The 23,677-nt window shown below is 49.2% G+C and overlaps 1 protein-coding gene across 1 annotated transcript in view; it reads right to left on the bottom strand.

Annotated features, from left to right (window-relative positions):
• The window catches only part of SMG5 (SMG5 nonsense mediated mRNA decay factor), a 1,109,458-nt gene that overhangs the window by 870,552 nt on the left and 215,229 nt on the right, over positions 1-23,677 (bottom strand). Inside the window, exon 5 of the mRNA XM_069607113.1 lies at positions 881-970. Coding sequence (XP_069463214.1) covers positions 881-970 — 90 coding nt within the window. The remainder of the gene's footprint in view (positions 1-880; positions 971-23,677) is intronic.

Raw genomic sequence — 23,677 nt, 5'->3', positions numbered from 1 at the left:
GGAGGGAAAGGTGCAAAAAGAAAATGTCATAGTCCACCTCAACTTTTTAAAGTTGAACGTGCATACAGACAATATTCTCAAACAGTCTTTCAATGTGCGTACATGTTTTGCAATTAGATTTCTATAACGTTGCCAGGGTCATGGGCCTATGTATTCACTCCACATTTCCAAACGTGTATATAATATATGCCCCTAGTATATGTCAGGGCTTCATTTAGAAAACAGTCACTCTGGGGATGCACTTTAGGTCAGAGGTGAGGCGTTCCCGCAGTGGAGAGTGAAGCGATAAAGCATGAAAGAGGCACATGATTGATCGTTGGGTGGTCGTAGCAATCATACTGCAGAACACTCAGGAAAGCTTTTAATAAATGCCACCAACAGACTGAAGATAATGTGCAACCCAGGTGAAACATCTTTTCAATATAGACACAGCCTATACATAATACATTGGTTAATAGTTATCAAGTGCTTACAAATATCTACCGACAGCCGCAATACTTATTATCCTCCCACCTCTCTGCCATTTACTCATCTCAACAGAATGACTGGTTGAATGAGCACGAGAGGAATAACAGCTGTAACACGCAGGATGCAAAAAGAGCTCTGCAGCAAGTGCTAAATCAACTGTGCTATCTTAGCAACATATTCCTTTAATGGAGCTGAGAATTCTGTTCATGGATGTCTACTAGAATTGATGAATTAAATGTTTTAACTCAAGTATTAGGCAATTAAAAAGCAGGGTGGGGCGCCTCACAGGAAGCAAAAAAGGATTAAAGTCAACAAATATAAGATAATTCCAAAGGTTTTGCATTAAAAAGGGGAGTCGGGTCAATGCTGTTTAGGTGTAAAAGCTGCAAAAGGTTCAAATTAAGAAACAAACCCAAATCTCCGAGATAGACGAGACATCTGTGGCAAGCCATTTGTGCCCAATCCATCTCTTTTGCAGATGCAGATACTGGTTTCTTACCGCCTACAAAAGAAACAAATAGGTACACTTTTTTTAAAAAAAAAAAAAAAAACGGTTTAAAAGTGAATGGTAGCACTATACATTATAGACACATAACAGAACGTGTAATACAATTTGTTAAAAGAAGCAGAGAGAACATTTAAAACAAAATACTAAGGAAATACAAAAGTTAATGGCACTACATATGCAATGAATGTCCATCTATCAACACAGAGGAAGTTAGTTGCGATCCTTGTTCTCCATCAAGGTCATCTTCATGTATTGAATTCTTTGGAACGTTAGGAAAAAGTTTAACCAAGTACAGGTTTTATGGCAGCACATCAGGCTTATTTTGAACTTTTTTCCAATCAGATTTTAAAGTCGCAAAAAAGACAAAAGCTGCTTCCAACTTTTAACTGCCGAGGATGCAGGCAGCTACATTCAGTTAACTTGCTCTATTGATCAGAACACGGAAAGGTATAAATTAGTTTTCAAAAATTGATTAGCAGAGTCTGCTAATTAAAATGTTCTTGATCCCACAAACATTTGATTAGCAATTTTGTGCTAATATTTTAAATATCACCAAATGTTATTTGTACCCAAGACCTAAAATCAGCAACTGCACATGTGTGTACCAGTGAAATAAGACATTAGTGAGAGGAGTGTCTGTAACATGTAAAAGTTAGCTGTATGAATGGGCACAAATAAATATAATTAAAAAATAGACTCTGAAAACAGTTTACATTGCAAGGCTCTGTGCAGCTTGGTGCAGTCAGTGTTGCATAGGGCAGTGTCCCGTATATTGTATGCATGACCCATCATTTGATGTGTAAGGAGAATTTCAGATGTTTCACTAACAATAAAATTCACAATGTTAAAGGAAAGTCATAGCACGAGACGTAGTATGGGTTTAGCAGCAGGCCAGGATGTCCTATACGAGTCATTGATATCAACTGTTTTTAAAACAGCGTTACGCACCAGTTTTGGGGCGAAGGTCAGGGCCGCCAACAGTCCTCAAACCAGAGTCACTTAAGCACAAGCAAAGCATTCCAACCCTGCGCATACAGGAAAGTAATTATCGCTTTTAGCACTCGGAAGCGCCATCTGGGGTGCTGATACCTTTTTTGTTTAAGGGAATAAGGCTTTGCACAATTCAGGCTTACCTTAAAAAGAAAGGACCTATATGTCCACAACTGGAATTAACTATTTCCAGGTCTCGCATGTAAAGCAAGATGGTGTGTGGGCAGGGCATCTAGGTGTGACACTAAAGTATCGACTGGACCTCGGGCCCTGCCTCCAAGGACAGGGTGAAGGCTGGGCAGATGCGCAGCAGCCAGACATGAAATGCTGACAGCTACTTAGAGATTTCGATTGAATTCCCATCTCCAGACTTGCCAGCTCTCTCCTGTAGGTCCTAATATTTAATGCAATCAATCGCAGAGCAACGCAAGCTCTGGAGGCTAACTGCAGTATTGCAGTAGATCTGTAGATGTATAGACTGGATGGAAATATTGATCACTACTTTGCATATACATTTAGTTCGCTTTGTGTATCTATTATGTAAGAGGAAAGAGAGGATGGCATAGCAGACAGAACTGGAAATACTAGGTGGAATATTGTAGTTTTGTAGCCATCTCACTTTCAGCATAGCTGGTGTAAAGCAAAAGGGTAAATTAGATAGAATGTCAAGGAGTACGACATCAGATCATGAGTTGCGCGCCAGTTGCCCCAATATATGCAATCAACAGGTCACAGAACTAGGATCGCCATCAAAAGCATTTAGCTGCGTGATCGTGTATATTTTCAGAAGTGTTCACTCGTCAATATGATGAACTTTCCCCCAACAAAAAAATGAAATATAGCTTACACTATCGAATTTAGATACACTGACCTAAACTTTACTGAAAAACATGGATACAATGCAGTGTTTTGAAGTAGCAATATTGTAATTATGCATTATGTAACAAGTTAAATTTGTGCAATGGAATTGCAGGGCTCGCTTTTAAAAAGAAAAAATAGAACACATACTGGTCTTTGCCAGACAGAATGTAATTAGCTTGATAAAAGTATAATCTCGAGTACCTCTGGTTTGCAATTATTTGAAAAAGAATGTTTCTTGCCCATCACCCCCACACAGGTATTTGGCACTTTAAGAGTACAGAAGAGGATTACTGCTGCACTCTGTCCATTAGCTCCTTTGAACTTGCAGTGAAAAGAGAAAGGTGGAGTGAGTCCGGAGCGCAAGAGGAATGAAGGGTGAGCTGGGCTTTCACTGAACAATGTAATTGAAATAGCTAGCTGTGCTACACAAGTGTCCATTTTCTTTTTTAATTTGGTTACAAGAAACCTTACACATGTCAAAAAGACAATACATCAAAATAGATAAAAACAGACATACAATCAATCCAAACAACTTAACTACTAGGCTTAGGAACCGACATTAGTGACACATTTCTCCTCCCCACATAAATCTGGCCCACAACAATTCCCTATAAACATTAAAGCATTCAGGATGCCCAAAGAATCTAGTTCTTCTCTGCTGGAAACTCGGGCATTGCATGACCCAATGACGCAGTGTCCCCACAAAGCCTGCCAGGTTACAGAAACAGCAGTTCAAAGGAGAACCTGATATTTCAGGGGATCCCCAATGTTTGGTCTGCTCTCTTGTGGGCAACTGAATGAGCCTGGATGGCATATAAAGAGAACACATTTTACTGTAGTGGAAACTGATCAGAAAGAGCAATGGTCCTCTTTCCTCAGAGGTTTTGCATACTCAATAGTTAATGTTAAAGGACATTTGTACCGCGCACTATCACCAACGGAGTGGTCCCCTGGCGGCTCTGAAAGAGGAGGGGAGGTTGAGTTAGTGGGGGGAAGCAGGAAAAGTGCAAGAGAGCAGTGATGTGCTGTTGGCAGCCTCAGCCCGGTGGGTCCGTTGGCTGGGCCTGGGGTGTTCGCGGCCGGTAGTCGTCGTGTACTGTTGTGCAAGACTGTGTTTTTTGTTTTGTTGTTGCGATGTAGTGAAGTTTGTGCGGTTTGTTGTGCTGTAGGTTTTGGTTGAGTTTGGTTTGGAGTTTGAGAGGTGTATGCAGAAAGGGAATTTGTTAGTAGGGTTCTTTACGAGGAAGTACCTTGAGTAAACTCTGGAGCCCCGAAGCCTCTTTGGGACGAGCTCGATGGCACCTTTCTTGAGCATCGCCCTTACTTCCAACAGTAGTTGAGGGATGTGATTTTCCTTCCTGGCCACGGGTGGAACGCGAGGGCACTTCTGGAACTCGAGGGCATGCCCTTGGGCCAGGGCGTCCAGCACCCAACGGTGGGTGGAGATGGACTCCCACACGCTGACAAACCTCGTCAGCCGGCCTCCCACCGGGGTGCTTCGGCGGGGGCCCGACCCCACGGTCAATTCAATCTTGTTTGGAGGCCGCCTTGCCTCCTTGACCTCCCAGTCGACAGGCACCACCTGACTTGCCACGCCCCCTGTAGGCCCCCTGAGACGAAGATCTTGCCGCTTGGCAGTAAGTCGAGGAGCCACTGCCGGATCCCTTGGAAGCACCTTGTCTGCCTCCGGCGCTCCGAAAAGGACAGCCGTCGTTGTTGGAGCACTCCCAGTGCCCGTGCAGTGTCCGTGTCTGTCTTGATAGTCTGAAGGGACTCATCAACCGCTTTTCCAAACAGGTTGTTCCTGTCGAAGGGCATGTCCAAAACTTTGGTTTTTACGTCCTGGCGGAAATCCGTCGCCTTAAGCCATCCTAGTCGTCTCAGGCAAACGCCGTCGCCCAACTGACGGAAACCGGTGTCGGCGACGTCCGTTGCCAACATGATGGCGTGGTCAGAAGCAATCTCACCTTTCTGTAAGATTTCAAGGGCCTCTACCCTTTTGGCATTCGGAAGGAAGTCCAATAGAGGGGTGATTTTGAACCACAACTGCCTGTTGTAGCGGGCTACGATAGCCAGGGCGTTGGCCGCCTTGACAGTCGTCGCTGCAGATGAGATGACCCGTCATCCCATCGTGTCCAGCTTCCTGCCCTCGCCGTCCGGCGGGGAAGTTGATGTCGAGGCCGATGCCCCCCCCCCAGCTTTCTTCTTTGCTGCTGCCAAGATGACCGAATCCGGGGTAGGTTGTGCCCGAAGGCACAAGGGGGCAGCATCGGGGTACTTCTCGTACCGGTCCCACTTTGCAGGCGCCGTGGCAGGGTTCTTGAGGAGGGAGAGCCCCTCATCCCAGAGGTCATCAAGAAGTGGTACGGCGAGGACCGTCTTCCTTTTAGCCTCGCGCCGTTGGTAAAGCAACCCTTCCTTTTTCTTCGGGCCAGAGCTGGAAGAGCTCGGATGGCCTGGAAATCATGGCATGGAAGGATCCAATCTCGTCGGGCGGGGACGCCCGAGCATGGGGCGACGGGGGACACGTCCCGTCGTCGCCTCCGTCGTCATCTGTACCGGTCGTAGCCGTGTCTGTGCCTGTATCATCCCCGTGGGTAGTTTACCGGGGGGAAGGCAGAGCGGGCCGCAGAGGTGGGAGAGGTGGCGGAGGATGCGTCCTCTTATGCAGTGGACTTTCCGAAGGTCCCGGCTCTGGTACCTCCGTCGGGGGGAGGGGCAACCTTGTCCTTATCTCCGAGCATAAGGGCGTAATCGCTGACAAAATGGCCGCCGAAGTGTCCTGCGGCACTGGAAACGACGGGCCCAAGGGCTCTTGAGGAACCTTGTTGGCGACACCGTCACTCTAGTCATCGCCCTCGTCGGGATCCCTCCCGATGGGCTGGGCCTCCTCCAGGACTTTGATGAGCTCTTCTTCAGAGGTCCTGTCCGTATCCACGATGGCCACCTGCCCCTCCCCCTCCTTTTCCAACGGGGACTTCGTGGGGGTCTTCTCGATGGGCCTGAAAGACGACTCCCTCTGCGGTGGCAGGGAGACTCTGGATCTTGAGGTCGCCTCCACTGGAGTAGCCTCCACAGGCTGAGCCAGGGCCGCTGCGACATCCTCAATCGAGGTCCTAGCAGGGTGAATTAAGGCCATAGTCACCTTCTGTACGCCTGGGTCCTTTACCTTGGGGGGGGAGGGTCCGAGCCTCGCTCCCCCTCTGCCGGAATCTTCGAGATCGACCGGGGCCTCTCCGGAAGCTTTGCTGGGTTCTCGGACTTCCTCTTACCCGAGCCAGAGTGTTGGCTCGTGGTTGATGGTGCCGGGGAGGATGCGCCCTGCCTGGCAGCCAAGGAGCCTGACCGTTCAGCGCTCCCGGTGCCCGCGGACTCGCAGTGCTTGGCCTTTTGTTGGGCCCCCGTCGCTGGGGCGCCCTCACAGGACTTAGACCACTCTGACGACTTCTACTCGCCCGACGGGCTCTTACCTTCCAGCCAGTTGGCAAGACGGAGGTGGCGATCCTTCATGGTCCGCTCCGACATGTTCCCACAAAACGCACAGTCCTTCTCAACGTGCGTCTTGTCCTCATGGAGACAGAGGCATAACGAATGCTCGTCCTCCTTGAACACATTCTGAAGCTGGCATCCAGGGCAGGTCCTGAACAGCTTCCCGGGCATCGAGCTTCCTTTCTCCTGGGCCATGTCTGGGGTAGGCCTCGGAACTTCTGGAATCCTCCAAAAGCGTAACTCGACGAATACTTCACCCTTGAGGGGCGTAGAAAACTCTGAAACGGGTCCCCGTTGATCGGATGTAGAAACGGTGGAGCTTGAGGCTTTTTAACCAAAAAATGAGAAAAATCTCCTGAAAAAGCACAAAAACGCAGCAAAAGCTCGAGAGCTACAGCACGAGGACTCCCAACACTTGAGCGTGCGATAAAAATCTGAGGCTGGCTGCCAGAGGCAGGGCTTAGGGAGAGGGCAGTCATTGGCTGGGGGCAGTATGACCCAGAGACCAGTGATTGGTTACTACTGAGAAAGACAGATCAGAAACGAAACTGATACTGATTTTTTCTATACCGAGGATTCCCGGCCTGACGATGGGGAATATTCATGAGCATGTGAATCCATGCCAGACCCCATGCTGGAGAATATCAGCATCTGGAGCAGAAAGGCACAAAGGAAAAAAGGGCTATTGGTCTATTTCGTATCCCCATACTCCCAAATTCCCTCAAGGGATAGAAGTCATCAGCAGGTAGGCAGTTTATATTTAAGAATGCAAGAAATGTCTCACTGCGGTAGGAGTCGATCGGCAGCAGCTTGATCCCAGGACACACCGCACAGCAGTCACCAAACACTACTCTACAGTTCGCTCTGAGGCGGTGTGGCGGTGATGTGAAAATGCACTTACCTCTTGCAAGTAGAGCATGACGAAAGACTGCAAAACAGGTCTCGTGGCTGCTCCAAAAAGTCCAGTGACTCCTACCAATACTGCCACCAAACACTACTCCGCACACTGTCAATTTAATTAGCAAACCTACAGAATTTCATAGCACGGTGCTATGGGACATTGTATATTTTATTACTTTCACACTATAATTTCAGTGCCTGCAGTGGGGTGCAACTTCTAACCACGGTAAAGCCGTTAAGAGCCTCCTCAGTCAAGGGAACGGGGCTGTGTTGGGCTTTACTAATTCCCATGAGAAAGTGTGCATATACCCTCAACATCATTTCCATAGTCAATTAAAGTACAGGTTTGATTGACAAGAAGGTTGTGTGGCAGTACATGCATGGCTAAATGAGGTTGAACTTTAGCTGGACTGGGTTTGTTCTTGAGACCTGCTGAGAGATCTATGATGAGGACTACTGTTTTGTAGGAAACAGAGGCTGGAATAGTTTCCACAATAACGCCTTTGCTACCATTCTCTATCCGGGCACCAGTTAACGCCTGTTAAAGGAGGGCAGCAGGGTGGTCTTGGGTTGTAGAGTCGGCTTACATTTGCAGGATTATTTGGGGCATTAAGGCTACTTTGATGGACTGAGTGCCAGTTTACTGCGAGTGCTTTGCGGAGTACTACAGGTCACCACGTGGCTGCTTTAAAGCAATTGTGGTCCTCTTAGATGGTATCAGCATTGTGAACTATGTCAAGGTTGAAGGTTCGAGCCTCACTGATAGGTCATTCTGGTTATCTGAGCTGATGTCTTAGTTCAGGTGGGTAAAGGTTCAGGGGGGTTGTGGGGGGGGTGGGGGGCTGGGCAGGATAACTCAGAGGCAACCCGTTTCTCTTGGAAGCAAGACAAAGCAGGGCAACAGGTTTCAATCCTGATCCCACTCTTAGAAACCACTCCCTGGTATTAAGCGTGTTATAAAAGAATAATAATTATAAATATAAAGACAAGTGACTAGTGGTGTTTTATCAAATAGGTGGGGAACTGCCTCACGGCAGAGGTTTGGTACATGTCAAGCCTGCTATGCGACACTAGCTATGCTATGGCTAGTTTTCTTAGTCATAGCGACTTGACAATGTCAAAAGACATGACCCAACGTAACATGGCTGTGAGTGGAGTGAGCCCGGCAGCGAGGGCGAGGCCTGCGGCGACGAGGGAAGAGAGCTGGAACCCAACAGTGAGGCAGGAGAGAACAAGGGAGAGGCGAATGGCAAGAACCACAAAGGAAGAGATGCTGGCTGCAACAAAGTGATGGCGCAGGCAGTAGAAGGCCAAAGTAGGCAGACAGTCATACCATTTGAAGGGAAAAGGTACAGCCAGGGAAGGATCAGCGGAATGCAGCGCTGTGAGCAGAGACGCCGGGACGAACACTAGAAATGAAATCGCTAACCAACACAGCAAGGGCATAGTAGTGCACGCGCTTACCTGGGACAATCAGGAGTCCACGACCCAGGAGAGGGCCATATGACACACAGTCTCTCCACCTATTATGCATAGGGAGAAAGCACCGGCTCAAGTTCCCTTGTTAAACAATGTGGTGCACCAATGCGGATGGGACCCTCAACAACCTCAATGCTTCGAATGTGGGCAGTGAGGCCACATCGCCAGATTCTGACAGAGAAATAACATCAATGGAAATCTCCATACAGACACAAACCTTTCAAGGGAGAATCTATCTGTATACCCTAGACGTACAAGTGGATTGAATGTGTATCCAAGCCATGCTAAACAGCGGAAGCCAACGAACCGCTGCCATACCACAAGTAAATGAAAAGGAAGGGGATTAGCATATGCAGATACAGATACAATTTGTAACAGAGGGATTTGAGGACATAACCCTCTAAGGTGGTGTACTTTTAAGCAAAAACAGAGGCATCAATATAAGTGGCGCCATTATGCCTACACTTCCTGCCCCTATTCTCCTAAGACCAAACCTTCCACACTTCGAGTAACTGATAGAGTGACGGAAAGAAGGGTTAAGCGACGTCCACCATTCCATAGCGAAGAAATATGACCACCATACACCCTAGGCAGCAGAAAATACATTAGGCAAGAGAAAGCCACCGGGAGAACCTACATTAATGCGAGTAACCCGGTAGACTGGAACAGACAGGAGACTACCCCAATTAGTTAGTTAGACCTGGAGACTGATACCTTAAGAATAGCCAGAGAGAAAGTCAATCAGGACAAGGGTCCTGATACTCCCAGAGGGCCTTGGTTCAAAGAGAACAGGATTGTACTACCAGATATACACTTCAGCAGATGGACATGAAAGAGCAGCTACTAGTGGCAAAACCTCATCAGAACATCTTGTTAAAGTTAGCACATGACCATATAACTGGCGGACACTGTGCTGCCCCCGAGACTCTAAAGAACCTGATGAAAAGATTCTATTGGACAGAGATGTAACCAGATACTGTAAGAACTGCCCCACTTGTCAGTTAGCCAGCCCTACCTTAACAGCAAAAGCCTGTTACGAATGCTGCTAATAAGGGCATTGTTTCAGAGGATAGGAATGGACATTGTAGGACCCTTGGAACCAGTAAGGGCTACCAGTATATTCTGGTTATAGTTGACTAAGCCACAAAATACCCAGAGGTAATCCAAATGAGAGGCACCTCAGCCAAACAAGTGCGTTATCGGTTGTTCCCATTGTTCGCGCGAGTGGGTATACCAGCAGAGAAGTCACTGATCAGGTGACCAATTTCATGTGACCATGAATACACATTTGTGTCAACAACTGAATGGTTTAAGTTACTTACTTGTCACTATTGTTCTCTGGCATGGATTCACCTACTCATGAATATACCCAGCCAGGCTGGGAATCCTCCGTAAAAGAAAAAGAAAATTCACTTTCAAATTAAAACTATTTCTCCTCTAAACTAATCACCATCCTCCGAGTCATTCTGCCCCATCCAATGAGTCCTCTCTAAGCGCCACCTCTGGCAGCCATATTCTGATTTGCTAAGCACGTAAAGTGTCAGTATGATCAAGAAGGGCCGCAGAGGGACCGGCGGGAGGGTTCGCATGTGAATCCATGCAAGACCCATGCTGGAGAACTATAGTTACAGGTAAATAACAAACCTTCTCCAGCGTGAGGTCTGCCATGGATTCACATGCTCACGAATAACAAATACACAGCAGTACACATTACACAACCACACGAGGTGGCAAGGCTCAACAGAAGTAAACAATTACCCCTGGAACAGACTCACCTCAAGCAAACGGGTTGCGTAGCACTGCCAGGACAACTCTGGACTCATCCCTGTAATCCCTGTCGATGCAATATAAGTTTGTGATGGTATGCGTGGACCTCCATGTCACAGCCCTGCAGATGTCGAGCAGGGGCACACCATAAAGGAACGCTGTTGTCTCGCAGTGATCGCTCTGGTGGAATGGGCTCCGACAGCCCGGCAGAGGCCGGTTCGCCAGCCGATGACAGTGAATGATGCAGCCGGAGAGCCACAATGAAAATAGAGCCACAATGAAATAGAAACCTGGGACAATGCCATCCCGTGGTTCAGAGGACCAAAGTTAAAACAATCGAGAAGTCTTCTGAAAACTTTGTGTATGTTACGTAGGGCACGGGCAAGATCCAGCGAATGCAAGGTCCTCTCCACCAGCCACGAAGGATTCAGAAAGAGGGCTGGCAACACCAAAGGTTCGTTGAGGTGGAATTCCAATGGAACCTTCAGCATGAAGGAGGGGTGTGTACGAAGTACCAGCCTCGATTCGTGGAAAAAGACACATATGGTTGCTTGCAGGATAGGGCCTGGATGCCACCAACAGGTCTGGCAGAGGTGATGGCCAGAAAGAAAGCGGTTTTCAGTGAGAGAAACTTGAGTGCGGCCTGCTGCATAGGTTTGAAAAAGGTGCCCCTATGAACCTCGTCAGGACCACGTTGAGTTCCCATGCCAGGGCAGGAGCCTTCACCGGCAGGAAAGATTGGAAAAGTACCTTGAGGAACTCCTTGACTAGTCTGTGGGACCACAGCGAGGATCCACCCGGGGATCTGGTGTAGCGCGAGGTGGCCGCCAGATGCACCTTGATGGAAGCGTGAGCCAGTCCAGCTTTTGCTGGAGGGGTAATCTTTTGCGACCGGCACCACGTAGCAAAATGCTTCCACTTATGGCCATAGCACTTTAGAGTCGACAACGCACTGGCTTTGGCAAGACTTCCCTGAAGTCCACTGGCAACTCATAACTTCCAAACTTAAAGTCTGCAGGAGCTATGCCCTCAGACTCAGCAATCCTGGGTTGCGATGAAGGATTGCGCCTTCCACTCTGGTGAGCAGATCTGGAAGTACCGGCAACTTCACTGGAGGAGACGCCGACAGGATGAGCAGGTTCAGATAAGAAATCTGCCTCGGCCATGCCAAGGCAATGAGTACCATCTTGCATCGACAGTGTGTTGACGACCATCTTGCATCGACAGTGTGTTGACGCGTAGCAGGAGAGGAAACTGGAAAAAAGCGAACAGAAACAGACCTTCCCACGAGAAGGAGAACGCATCCCCCCAAAGCTCCTGAGTTGGTGGAATCTGCTGGCAAACTTCTGGCATTTGGAGTTCACCCCCATGACAAAAAGATTGATCAGGGGTCTGCCCCAATTGACGTCCAGTCCACTTGATCCTGGTGAAGTTCACACTCGAGGCAGGATCGCAGCTCCCTGCTGAGAGAGTCAGCGATGGTGTTTTTGACGCCTACCATGTGGAGAGGAACGAGTAACATCCCTTGTCCGAAGGCCCAGTGCACCAAGTCCTGAGATTCTGCAGATCCTTCTCTGGAAGCCAGACCTCTGGCGTGTAGACATCCAGTGTAAACGCACCCCCCCGCCACCCCCCTGTGAACCTTTCAGCAAGGCGTCCATGGTGAACATCTCCTGGTATGGCAGGGTTTGAAATCCCGTCCCCTGGGCGACATGGGAACGCACTCCCCCACCACTCTATCACCCGCCAGAACTCTTTCAGAGGGATCTTGTCCGCAAAATTGCCCAGACACCTGTATCCAACGTGCATCCAAGAATTCCTGTAGGGGGTTGCATCTGCAACCTGCTGAGAAAGACTAGGTAAATGCAGGACGACATGCCCTGCAACGATTTGACGGCCCGGCTTGTGGCCGTCATCACTCCTTCCCTTGAATGGCTGCTAGCCTCTCCTCCAAGGGTGACGCCTGGCAAGTCACTGGGCCTCATTACGAGGCAGGCACTCCCGTAATGAAGGGTGCCAGTACAGGACCGGCACCGTTCATTGCGGGATGTCTGATAACGAGGTCCCCTAGCGGGACCCGCACGTCCTTAGCGGGTCCTGCAAGGGGACCAGGGAGCTAATATTATTATTAGTTATTATAAGTTATTATAAGTTATTATCTCCCTCCCCATTCCAATTGAGCCCTATGGGGGCCAAAGAGGAATTACCGGGTCCTCCAATGTTGGAATGAAGGAAGCCGGAGCTGGAACACGGCATGGCTACCTCCATACTCATAATGAGGCCCACTGTGTTGAGTCTGGCACCAAGGAACAGCACATTCTGCAATGGCATCAAGCAGGACTATGGATAGTTTACAGAAAATTCCTGCTCTGTCAAATGTCGAACGGTCTCCTTCGTGTGCTCGTCGGCCAGATCGAGAGCAGGCGCACGCGTATCAGTCAATCATCAAGGTATGGGTGTACGGTGTATGCCCTGCAGACGCAGATGGGCTGTCACTGAGGCCAGACATTTTGTAAACACTCTTGGGGCCGATTTCAAGCCGGACAACAGGGCCTTGAACTGGTAGTGCTGGCCTTGCTCCACGAACTGTAGGAACCTTCGCTGTTTACTGTGGATGGGGACATGGAATTACGCATCCTCTAGGTCCAACGTCAAGAAATAAGCTTCCTCCAGTTGGAAGAGCATGTGCGGCCACGTGACCATCCTGAAATTTTGGGATTTGTTCAGATGCTGCAGGTCCAGGATGGGTATCCAAACCCACCCCTACCCCAAGCCCCCCACCTCTCTTTCTTACAAGTAAGTATCTGGAATAAACTCCAGACCACCAGAGTCGTTGGGGAATGCGCTCCATCGCCCCATTCTGTAACATGGTTCGCACTTCTTCCAGGAGCAGAGGGATATGGAGCTCCTGCCGGGGAACCAGAGGAATACGTTGGCACCTGCTTTGGAATTCCAAGGTGTGCCCCTGGGCGAGAGTGTCCAGCAACCATCTGTCATTGGTGATCTTCCTCCACTCTCTGACTAACCTAGTCGCCGGCCTCCCACCGGGGTTCACTACTAGGGGCCCGGCGTCTTGGCCGGTTCAGGCTTGTTGGGCGCCACCCCCCCCTGGCCTTCGGGTGACGCTTTCCTCCACTACCGTAGGCCTGGGAACGACCTCTATAGGCTTCTTGCGTGGAGGAGGTCTGTATGATGTGGAGAATCCCTTGGATGATTTGCTCGATTTACCCCTGGAGGAACGAAAAGATGGCAAGCGATGCTGTTGAAGGGTTCCAAGCAAACATGCTGTGTCTGTATCTGTATCTGTCTTTATGGATTGATGGCTTGAAGGGATTAGTCAACCGCCTTTCCAAACAGATTTTCGCATCAACGTCCTGACGAAGGTTCGTGGCCTCAACCATCCCTGCCGACAAAGGCAGAGTCAGTTTCCCATCTGCTGGAAACCTGTGTCGGCGATGTCCACTGCCACGGTAATGGCATGGTGAGACACCACCTCATCTTCCTGAAAGAGGGCATAAGCTTCATCTTTTTTGTCATTGGGGAGGAATTCCAGCATCGGGCCCAGCTTGAACCAAAGCTCTTGGTTGAATCGGGCCAAGATAGCCAGAGTATTGGTTGCCTAGATTGTGGATGCTGCTGTGTAAATTACTCTCTTCCCCATGTCGTACATCTTCTGCCCCTCGCTGTCTGGGGGAAGGGATGATTAAGCCGGGTTGTTCGAATGTTTCCTTGCGGCAGGCCACACTACCGAGTCCGGCGACGGAAGCATTTGGGCGGCGAGTCCAGCACCCTATATTTCTTCTCCAACCCGTCTCACTTGGTTGGAGCCGTGCATGGGTTGATTAGGGCTAGGCCTTCCGCCCAAATGTCGTCCAGAAGAATAAGTTACTTACCCCATGTAACCTTTTTAGTGAATGTTCCTCCCACGTATTCCTCATCTTTGATATTCGATATCCGCTTCGGAAAAAGGATTTGGCAGAGGGAAGCTGTGCGTCTATGCAGTCGACTCAATGTTCCTCGAGGATGTCATCGAAGGTATATACACAGTACGCGCAGCAAACATTGGCTTCATTTCTGTTTTTCATACAGTAGAAACTACCCACATAAGCACTAGTTTGACCATACTAAGCTTTGAAGGAGCGAAAGCTGTAATAGCATGTGAAATCCTACGGTGGGGTAGCTGGGAGGGCGATGAGCGATACGTGGGGGGACCAGGGGTTTCCATGAAACAAATGGAGGACAGCTTTTCCAAAACTTCCATCCTGACCGAGGGAAGACTCAATGCAGTAATGCTATGTGAACGTGTATATAGTACACCACGTAGCTGCCTCACAAATGGTTTTCATCAGGACACCTCTTTGCAGAGCTGTAGAGGTAGCCATGCCCCTGATGGAATGGGCTCTTAAGCCTTCTGGAGGATCCTTGCCCGCCAGCCTGTAGCATTCTGAAATTGCTAGAATTATCCATCTGGATAAGGTCTGTTTAGTCACAGCCTGACCCAGTTTGTGACCTGTATAGCCGATAAAAAGCTGATCATCAATACAAAGTCTGTATAATCTATATATGTAGAAGCTTAGAGCACTAAGTGGATCCCATCTGTGTAATCTTTCCAAGGTGAAGAGGATAGAAAGTGGGCAATACAATGTTGTCCTAAATGAAAATCTGAAATGATTTTAGGAAAAAATGAAGGCTTAAACCTCAAGACCACCTTAGCCTTCTGAAAATAATAAAGGGTTGCTTGGATGATAGTGCCTGCAATTCCCCCTCTACAGACTGAAGTTAATGCCACCAAGAGCATAGCTTTAAATGTTAGCAATCGGGGGCGCTGCTTGGAGCCGTGGCAATGGGCATGGCTGCCTAGAAGCTCCTGGCACTGGCCTGCCATTGTCCAAAATTCTGCGGCAATTCAAACTGCAGAAATGTAACAGACGGCCCAATCGTGAAATGACGGTATGGAGCACACTGCGTTAAAGTCAGAGCTCTCAAATCCGACCCAAACATGAGCAATGCGGAGGTGTGTCGGCCTTGGAGGACCAACTGGAAATCCAAAATGGGGGGCGGGGGGGCGCGTCGAGGCCGTACCTACAGCAGTGCACTAAGACAACGTGAGCGTGCCGACACTACGCTCAGCATACTTGATGGCACCACAATTCGGAAGATCATGCCCTGGTACCCTGCTTGCTGACATTCAAAGTGCAAGCAGCAGGCAGGCTAAACTAGCTGGAGTAGCCGTACCCCAAGCAGAGCCTGCAACGTAGCACGGAGTGATCTCCGATGTCCGCAACTAGCACCAAGACTCCCGCCAGCAGCAGCCCATGGACCGGGATCCAACAGACAGAACACGCTTAAGGACCGGAGGGCCAGCTGATAGTGTTCAGAATACTCTGAGTAAGCGGACCCCTCCCACCGCAGCACAGGTGGCGAAGCTGGGTAAGCTGAACCCCTCCTAGTCGCTCATCCCTGCCCAGGACCTTGCCAAGCAACTGTGCCATACATGAGACCCTCCCCCCCTACAGATGGGGGCATGAGACGCGCCATTACTAAAATAAACAGTCGGAGCCCCAAGCAGGCAGTCTCCCATTAAAAAAGCACTGTTACCAGCAGAGGAACTCACTGCATGACTTGTCCCTCCACCCTCACAGCATCCCGTTTCTCCCACCCACCTACACCGAACAGGAGGGGGTGGGGGTGGTCTAGGGAATCTCTGAATGCCAGATCCAGCTAACACCTGCAACAGTAAAGGCCCCCAGAGGCAGGGTTCTTCAGCACCACAAAGGAATAAAGGCAAGTTGGCGAGGCACAGATCACAGGAACCTGGGGGAGAGACAAGTGCATGCAACCCTCTGGGAGTGGGGGTGGGGGTGGGGGGTGCAACACTAAGTCAATAAAGACAAATTCGACAAACACACACTCAAGCTACTTCGGTTGGCCCCGGAAGGAGGAAAACAAGCAGTGTGGGCTATCACCCAAAATCAAGCCCAGGTTTGAGACACCGGGAACATACCAGGGCGGAGACCACCGTACGGAAACTCCTGGGCACCCTTCCCATCAGCAGCTCCCTGGCCCCAGGAGGACTCAAGTGAGAAACCCAGCTAGGGACAATCTGAGCTACCCAAACTCACATGTCGCATAAAAGCTCCTACTGCATGTCTGCAAGCCCATGACATGGCCGTACCCTCCGGCGGGATAGAAAGCAAAGTTTCCCACTAGAATTCAGCGGACCCAAACAATCTGAGGGGCAGACTCACTCCAGGAAGTTCCACATCCAAAACACTTGTGGAATTAGCGGCTCTCAGGCTCCACACCCCACACCATACTGAGCTGCAATAGGGTGGGGTTTGAAACAGTGCTTCTGGGTGGTATCCCCAGGAGGTACAATGGCGAAGAGCGGGAAGAACACAAAACTGACCAACATTTCCACGTTGCTGGGTCATACCAACCCAGACAAAGCAAAAAAGGGTGAACAAGCGAGCCACAGCTATCTGAGGGAGATGGAAACCCCATTGGCCCCAGGTCTGCGCAGTCGGTAACAAAAATCGGACCTCCAAGAGCTACCGGAAGTAATGATCAGGGAGTACAAGAGGGCACGGAGGAGGTGATAAAGAAAATATCCACACTGGGCAAGCGTATTGAGGGAGTGGAAAGCAGGAAGGCGGACATAGAAAACGACCTCTGCGAGCAAGCATTCGAGATCAGAGAGGGGGCAGATAGGATATTAGCCCTTGAAGCACGATGCGAATCAATGGAATTGAAACAAGAAGATGCAGAGAACCACTCTAGACGGAACATCCGGCTACGGGGCATAGCCACCTCAGTCACAGATGCAGCATTAGAAGGCTTCACGAAAGATTTATTCCGACTCATACCAATGCTTCCAGATAGTGCCCCACTAGAGATCGATAAAGTGCACTGCATCAGTACCAAACAAGCTTTCTCCACTCCCCCAAGATGTACTAGCAAGGGTGCACTTCCACAAGGTGAAAGAGGAAATTATGCAGGAGGCAAGGAACTCTTATCCAGTTCAGAGATGCAACTAGTCTGCTCTACGAAGACCTAGCAAATAGCAAGTTACTGAAAATGAAAGCCCTGAAGTATCTCACTGAATGGCTGAGGGAAAGTAAGGTCCTGTATCGCTGGGGTTTCCCTACCTCGCTGAACTTCAACTGGGAGGGCAAACAATGGCAAATTCACAAACCAAAAGGAGGCGGAAAAACAAAATCTTTGGGCTCCGAGGAGGAAAGCGATGACTTAGAAAAAAGAGCAACAATTCGCGCATCTACCGGCAGAGCCCCTCCAGCAGCATGGTCCCGGGTGGAACGTAGGCGCAGACCCCTGGGACCACCTCCGAAGAACAAGAAGCTGGACAAGGACTGAATAACACCTGGCTACTGTTAGGTTCATGGCACATGGGCCTCTGAACACTGATGGATCTCTCCTCTGACACTGGGCCATGGCCCTGGGTTGGGGTCCGAGTGTTAATGCTGATGGCGCAGATTGGGAACCTGAGCCGTTTAAGATAAGTTCCACAACACAATATTTACAATGGACTGCTAATGGTAACACAAAGGGCTAGTTGGCCCCCAATACGATAAGTTCCACTGCACAACTACACTACTTTCATAATGTTTTGCCAAATGTTGAGCAAGGGGCCAGTTGGCCCCCATTGTGGTTGATGGCGAACCGGATACCCCGTTGGTTGAGGGCTGGACTCAACACCGCAAGTTGGAGAGGGTTGTTACAAGTGTGGGCGGAGGGAGGCGGGGGGGGGGAGGGGTTATAGAGTTAGAAAAGTTGAACAAACAACAAAATATCAGGACGATCGTTACACATTATGGGATCTCACAAGGTACAGCGCTTGGGTGAAGACGCAATGGGTCAGAAAACGCAACTGGGCCCATGACAGCTGACGCAGACAGGGAACTTTAGTTCCTAATGTGGAATGTGCAGGGTCTTAACTTCCCAGGCAAGAGGAAGTCGGTTGAGCGGAGATTAGCACAACTATCCGCAGACGTGGTGCATCTTCAGGAGACTCATCTCCTGGAGGACGATGAAAGACGAATCAACTTTAACAGATTTAAAAAGCGCTACTTTGCAAAAGCAGGGGGAAAAAAGAAGCGTAGCTCTCCTGCTTAGTGAGAATGTCCCCCTACCATGAGTCTCTAAAGTGGGATTCCCATGGTGAAAGGGTACCTCCTTGAGCAACCATTAACCTTTGATTCTATCTACTGTCCGAACAGCGCATAAGATTGCTTCTTACACAAATTAATCCCATCCATCCTGGCATTCACGGAGGGCCACCTTAAGATCGGGGGGGGGATTTCAATTCGGTCCCAGACCCACAAATTGATGAAACTCTGACCCCCAACAAGGGCAGACTTCTCCCAGGCTTTGGGGATAGCTGAATTTGCTGGAGACGGGAACAGTGAACGTGTGGAGGCTGCACAATATGGACTCTCAAGATGTCACCTTTTATTTGCACGTGCACAAAGAGTTCTCTAGGATAGACCTCCTCTTTCTGTCCACCGCCCTTTTCCCCTGCCTGGAGAGGGTCCAAATTCTCCCAAGGGCACACTCCGACCGCACTGGTCACAGCGGACTTGCAAATTCAAGGCCTCCCGTGCCTTCCTCAAACACTGGAAGCACCAGGACTCTATCTTATTAGATCCCTTGGTTAGGAATGACGTAGCAGAGACCCTTACACAATATTTTAGGGATAACGGTACAGGGGAATGCCCAATGGCTACGGTCTGGGAAGCCATGAAGCCAGTCGGGCAAGGGGTCTTCATTAGCACAGCAACTTCCCTAAGACAAAACGGTCAGCTCAAACAGATGAAACTAGAAAAGCGAGTGGAGGAACTGGAAAGGGAATTTAAAAAAGGCAATCTACTAAAGGGGGTAGAGACCTCAAAAAAGCTATAATTGTATTAGAGATCCACTAAGCCGACATCAGCTAGTGCGCTAGCATTCATTAAACAATACTAAAATCATTAAATAGCGTGGCACCGGGACGAGACGGGCTCACAGCGTGGTTTTATAAAGGCATTTGCCCATATTCTGGCCCCTCATCTTACCATCCTCTTCAGCTCATTCCTAAAACCGGGTGGTATTACCCCATCAATGGTTGAAACACTAACAGTACTCATTCCCAAACCATGCAAGGACCCCGAACAATGAGCCCCATACAGGCCAATCACACTGATGACACGCAATGACGCTAAGATTTTCTCCAAGATTTTAGCAGCTAGACTACGAACGGTTCTTTCTGAATTAATTCATCCAGACCAAACATGTTTCATTCCCAAACGTAACACTCAAGACAATATTAGGTGCACAATTAACCTAATAGAAAGTGTCGGCAGAATGAATGCGGAACTAGCTATTTCTCTTGACGCACACAAAGCCTTCGGCTTGCTAAATTGGGGGTACATCAGCCAAACATTGACCCATTTCAGATTTGGCCCCAACTTTATAAAATGGTCCATGGCCAACTACCAGCACCCCACCACCTCACTCAGAATAAATGGCACTAGATCAAAATAAACATAACCAGAGGCACCCGTCAAGGTTGCCCACTGTCTCCACCGATATTCGCACTATCCATGGAGCCATTCGGGAGAACAAGCATATACAAGTCCTAAAAGTGAGGCACATGCATACAAAGATGCCCTGTACGTGGACAATGTCCTCACCTTAACTCGGGCGGATAGGTGACCTCCAAAAACTGCAAAAAAGAATAATGAAGTTCGTTTGAGGGGGCCGGGGGAACCGCGCATAGCTAAACTAAACATGTTGCGAAGCACAAGCATGGGCGGACTGGGGGTCCCGGATGTAGCTAGATATTGCAGGATGGCACAACTCTCCCATGCATTCACGTGGCAGGTTACTACCAACAGGCCTTGTTGGATGCAGCTGGAAGAAACCTGGAGCCCAGCTCCATTAATATATCTCCCACATCTCGCAGCACACCGAGCCACCCCAAACTCAGGCACACTAACCTCTACCATGAACAATAAAAAGCTGGAGGAATGCATCCCACAAATGGGGATGGAAAGGCACTCTTGGGCCCCTAACCCTAATATGGAACAACCCGGATTTCTCACGAGGCTTGCGCCCGTAAGGATTCACCAGCTGGAGGGAGGTGGAAATAATGCAGGTGTAACACTTCCCGGTCAATGGGTCACCCTTACCATTTGAAGAATGCAAAGTAAGGTTCCGGGTGACGGAAGCCAAAAGATTTCACTACACACAAATAACGCATTGGCTGTCGCAAGGCCGTTAGGGTCAATGAGGGAAGGACCTGACCGCTTTAGAATGCGCATTTACAACACCAACATATAAAGGCAAAGTCTCAGTCTTATACAGCCTTCTTGACAAAACTGGCCCGAATAGAAAGGAAAAATACATGCTCAACTGGGAAAGGGCCCTAGGACGGGTAATGGAGCTGGAGGACTGGGAACGGATTTGGGCTCGAATGCATGAACGTTCTAAATGTGTTACTAATAAGGATTGAAAGTCTGCTTTATATGGTATCTGACCCCTGAAGTATTAAACAAAAGTAATCCAACGATCTCACCTCAATGTTGGAGGATGTTCAACTACTGGGTCCTTATTTCACTTACTCTGGGCCTTTCCAAGAGTTTCAAAATTTTGGCGAGAGGTGCTGAAACATATCTGGCTAATTACAGGCCTAAGAATCCCATGGGACCCCGGCATTGTTCTACTGGGCGCCACTAAATGAGGAGCTTTCCCACTCACGGAACACATTGCAAACCTATGCACCCAACTACTGACAGCAGGTAAAATCACCATAGCCCGCCTGTGGAAACACCCTGAGAGCCCGGCCCTCCATATGTGGTGGGTTAAATGCTGGGACATTGAAGTCGCCGAAAACAATCACGGCCATCCGTCTGGAGAACATGAACAGATTCCACAGCACATGGGCTGCATTCCTAGACTACTCAAATTCCCTGGGAGAACACAGCGCCCCCCCAACTCCCTTACCCTCCCAATGACCAGATGGCTCAAATAACTGCTAAAGGGGCCGGTACCAAACCAACGGTCATGTGGAAACTCCCCAGAATGGCATAACCCGTTTTCACAATGCTTCTTCTAAGGCCCGGAAACCACCTGGAGAAGGAGGCCCGAGCCCAAACATAGCAGGGATCCCCCTAGTCCCAAACTATTATTTAGCACTGGCAGTGATACCCATTTGTGCCAACCTGTCTACATGTGAACCATGTTGATGTTATAATGTTAAAATGCCTAATAAAATGTTTTGTTGAAAAAAAAAAAATGTTAGCAATCTTAACAGACATGAATGTAGACGTTCAAAAGATGCACATAAGAAATGTTAATACCAGATTACGGTTCCAAACTGGAACCTGGAAAGGAGATGGGGGTGGGAAACTGTATGGTGGATGGGAAGGGCAGGGAAGGTGGAGAGGGGTTACACCTTGGTGAGTCCCTTTATAAATTGTGTCACCAGTGGGATCTTGAAATATGAAGATTCCTCTGACGAGCGCTTAAAAATGGATAGCGCAGCCAAATCGCATTTAATTGTTCCAACCTGGAGCCCCAGATGGCTAGATATAGTAGAAAAGATAACACTTCTGGTGACTTGCAAAGAAAAGGGTCTACATTCTTGTCCTTGCACCAGCTGCAGTATGTGTTTCAACGGCAGCCTTACAAGGACTTTGCTGCTGGCCTTCTGGCCGAAATCCAAATCTCCATTACATCATCAGGGAGGTCCCAATCCTTGTATCTCAGCCTCTCAAACCATGCGTGAAGGCAGTGTCTTGACCTCTGGATGGAGAACACGACCCTCCTCTCGCGAGAGAAGGTCCTTGCTTAGTGGAAGACTTATTTCAGAGCAGATGGACATGTCCATAAGTTCCGGGTACCACGTCCTCCTGGCTCAATCCTGGTCAATTAGAATCATGGATTTCTTGAACTTGCTCAACCTCCTGATCACGTGAAGAATACCGGAGAGTGGAGGAAACGCGCACGGAGTGGAAGTTCCCAGTCCACCGCGAGAGCGTCTCCTAGAGCTCCTCTTGGAGGAAATTCCTTTGAGCGGTACAGTTCGCACTTCCGGTTGACTCTGGTCGTGAACAGATCCACTTGCGGGGTTCCCCAAAGGGTGAAGATCTCTTGAAGGAATTCCTGCGCTAGTTCCCACTCGTGGGAGACGGTTGTGCCTGCTCAGAGCATCCTCCGCTGTGTTCTCCTCTCCGGCTAGGTGAACTACTAATATGGAGATTTCTTCTTGAATTGTCCAGTACCAGTGCTGCATTGCCTATCTGCACAGTGGCAGGGGTAGTGACCCTACACCACCTCTCTTGTTGAGGAAGTACATGGCCACTGTGCTGTCTGTCATTATCAGGATATTCTTTCCCCATACAGAGGGCAGAAAGGCCTTAAAGGCTAGTCCAATTTCCTTCAGCTCCAAAAGATTGATGTGTAGTTTGGACTTTGATGAAGACCAACGACCGCTGATTGTCAGTTTGTTGGCATGGGCTCCCCACCCCGTGAGTGAGGCGTCCGTCACTACTGTTATGTCCGGCCATGGTTGCCAAAAAAGGTTCTCCCTTCAGACTGTTGTCCTCGTAGGCTCACCACAGAAGATCCTGTGCGACCCTTCATGGAACCTGAAGTCGGTCCGACACGTTGCCAGAGAATTGAGACCATTGTGACTGAGAGCGCATTGAAGAGATCTCATTCTCAGGGGAGCCTCTGGCACCAGAAAAATGCAGGCTGCCATGAGGCCGAGCAACCTCAAAAAATAATTAGAAGGACGCGAGATGCTGGGCACTCCAAGATCTTTTCCAAGGATGTATCCAGTACAGTCCCTATGAACTGGAGCTTTTGAGAAGGTGTCATATGGGACTTCTTGTAATTGAGGGAGAAGCCCAGTCTGTGAAGAGAGTGGCAGGTGACGTTGAGATGATCCAGGGAACGCGCCCTGATCAGCCAATCGTCCAGGTAGGGGTAGACTTCAATCCCCACTGTCCTGAAACTCTATGCCACCACCGCCATCTGTTTGGTGAAAACCCTTGGGGCGGAGGTCAGCCCAAATAGCAGAACTTGAAACGGATGAGAACGGCCAACAGCGAACCTCAGATACTTTCTGTGCTTGAGATGGATTGGCACATGAAAACAAGCATCCTGAAGGTCCAATAACACCATCCAATCCTGGAGTTGGAGTGCCTGAAGGAT

The sequence above is a fragment of the Ambystoma mexicanum genome, chromosome 1p, assembly GCF_040938575.1.
Source record: "Ambystoma mexicanum isolate Mex_15411 chromosome 1p, UKY_AmexF1_1, whole genome shotgun sequence".
Taxonomy (NCBI): domain Eukaryota; kingdom Metazoa; phylum Chordata; class Amphibia; order Caudata; family Ambystomatidae; genus Ambystoma; species Ambystoma mexicanum.
The sequence above is the reverse complement of the archived record's forward strand: the minus strand, read 5'-3'. Positions and strand labels throughout refer to the sequence as shown.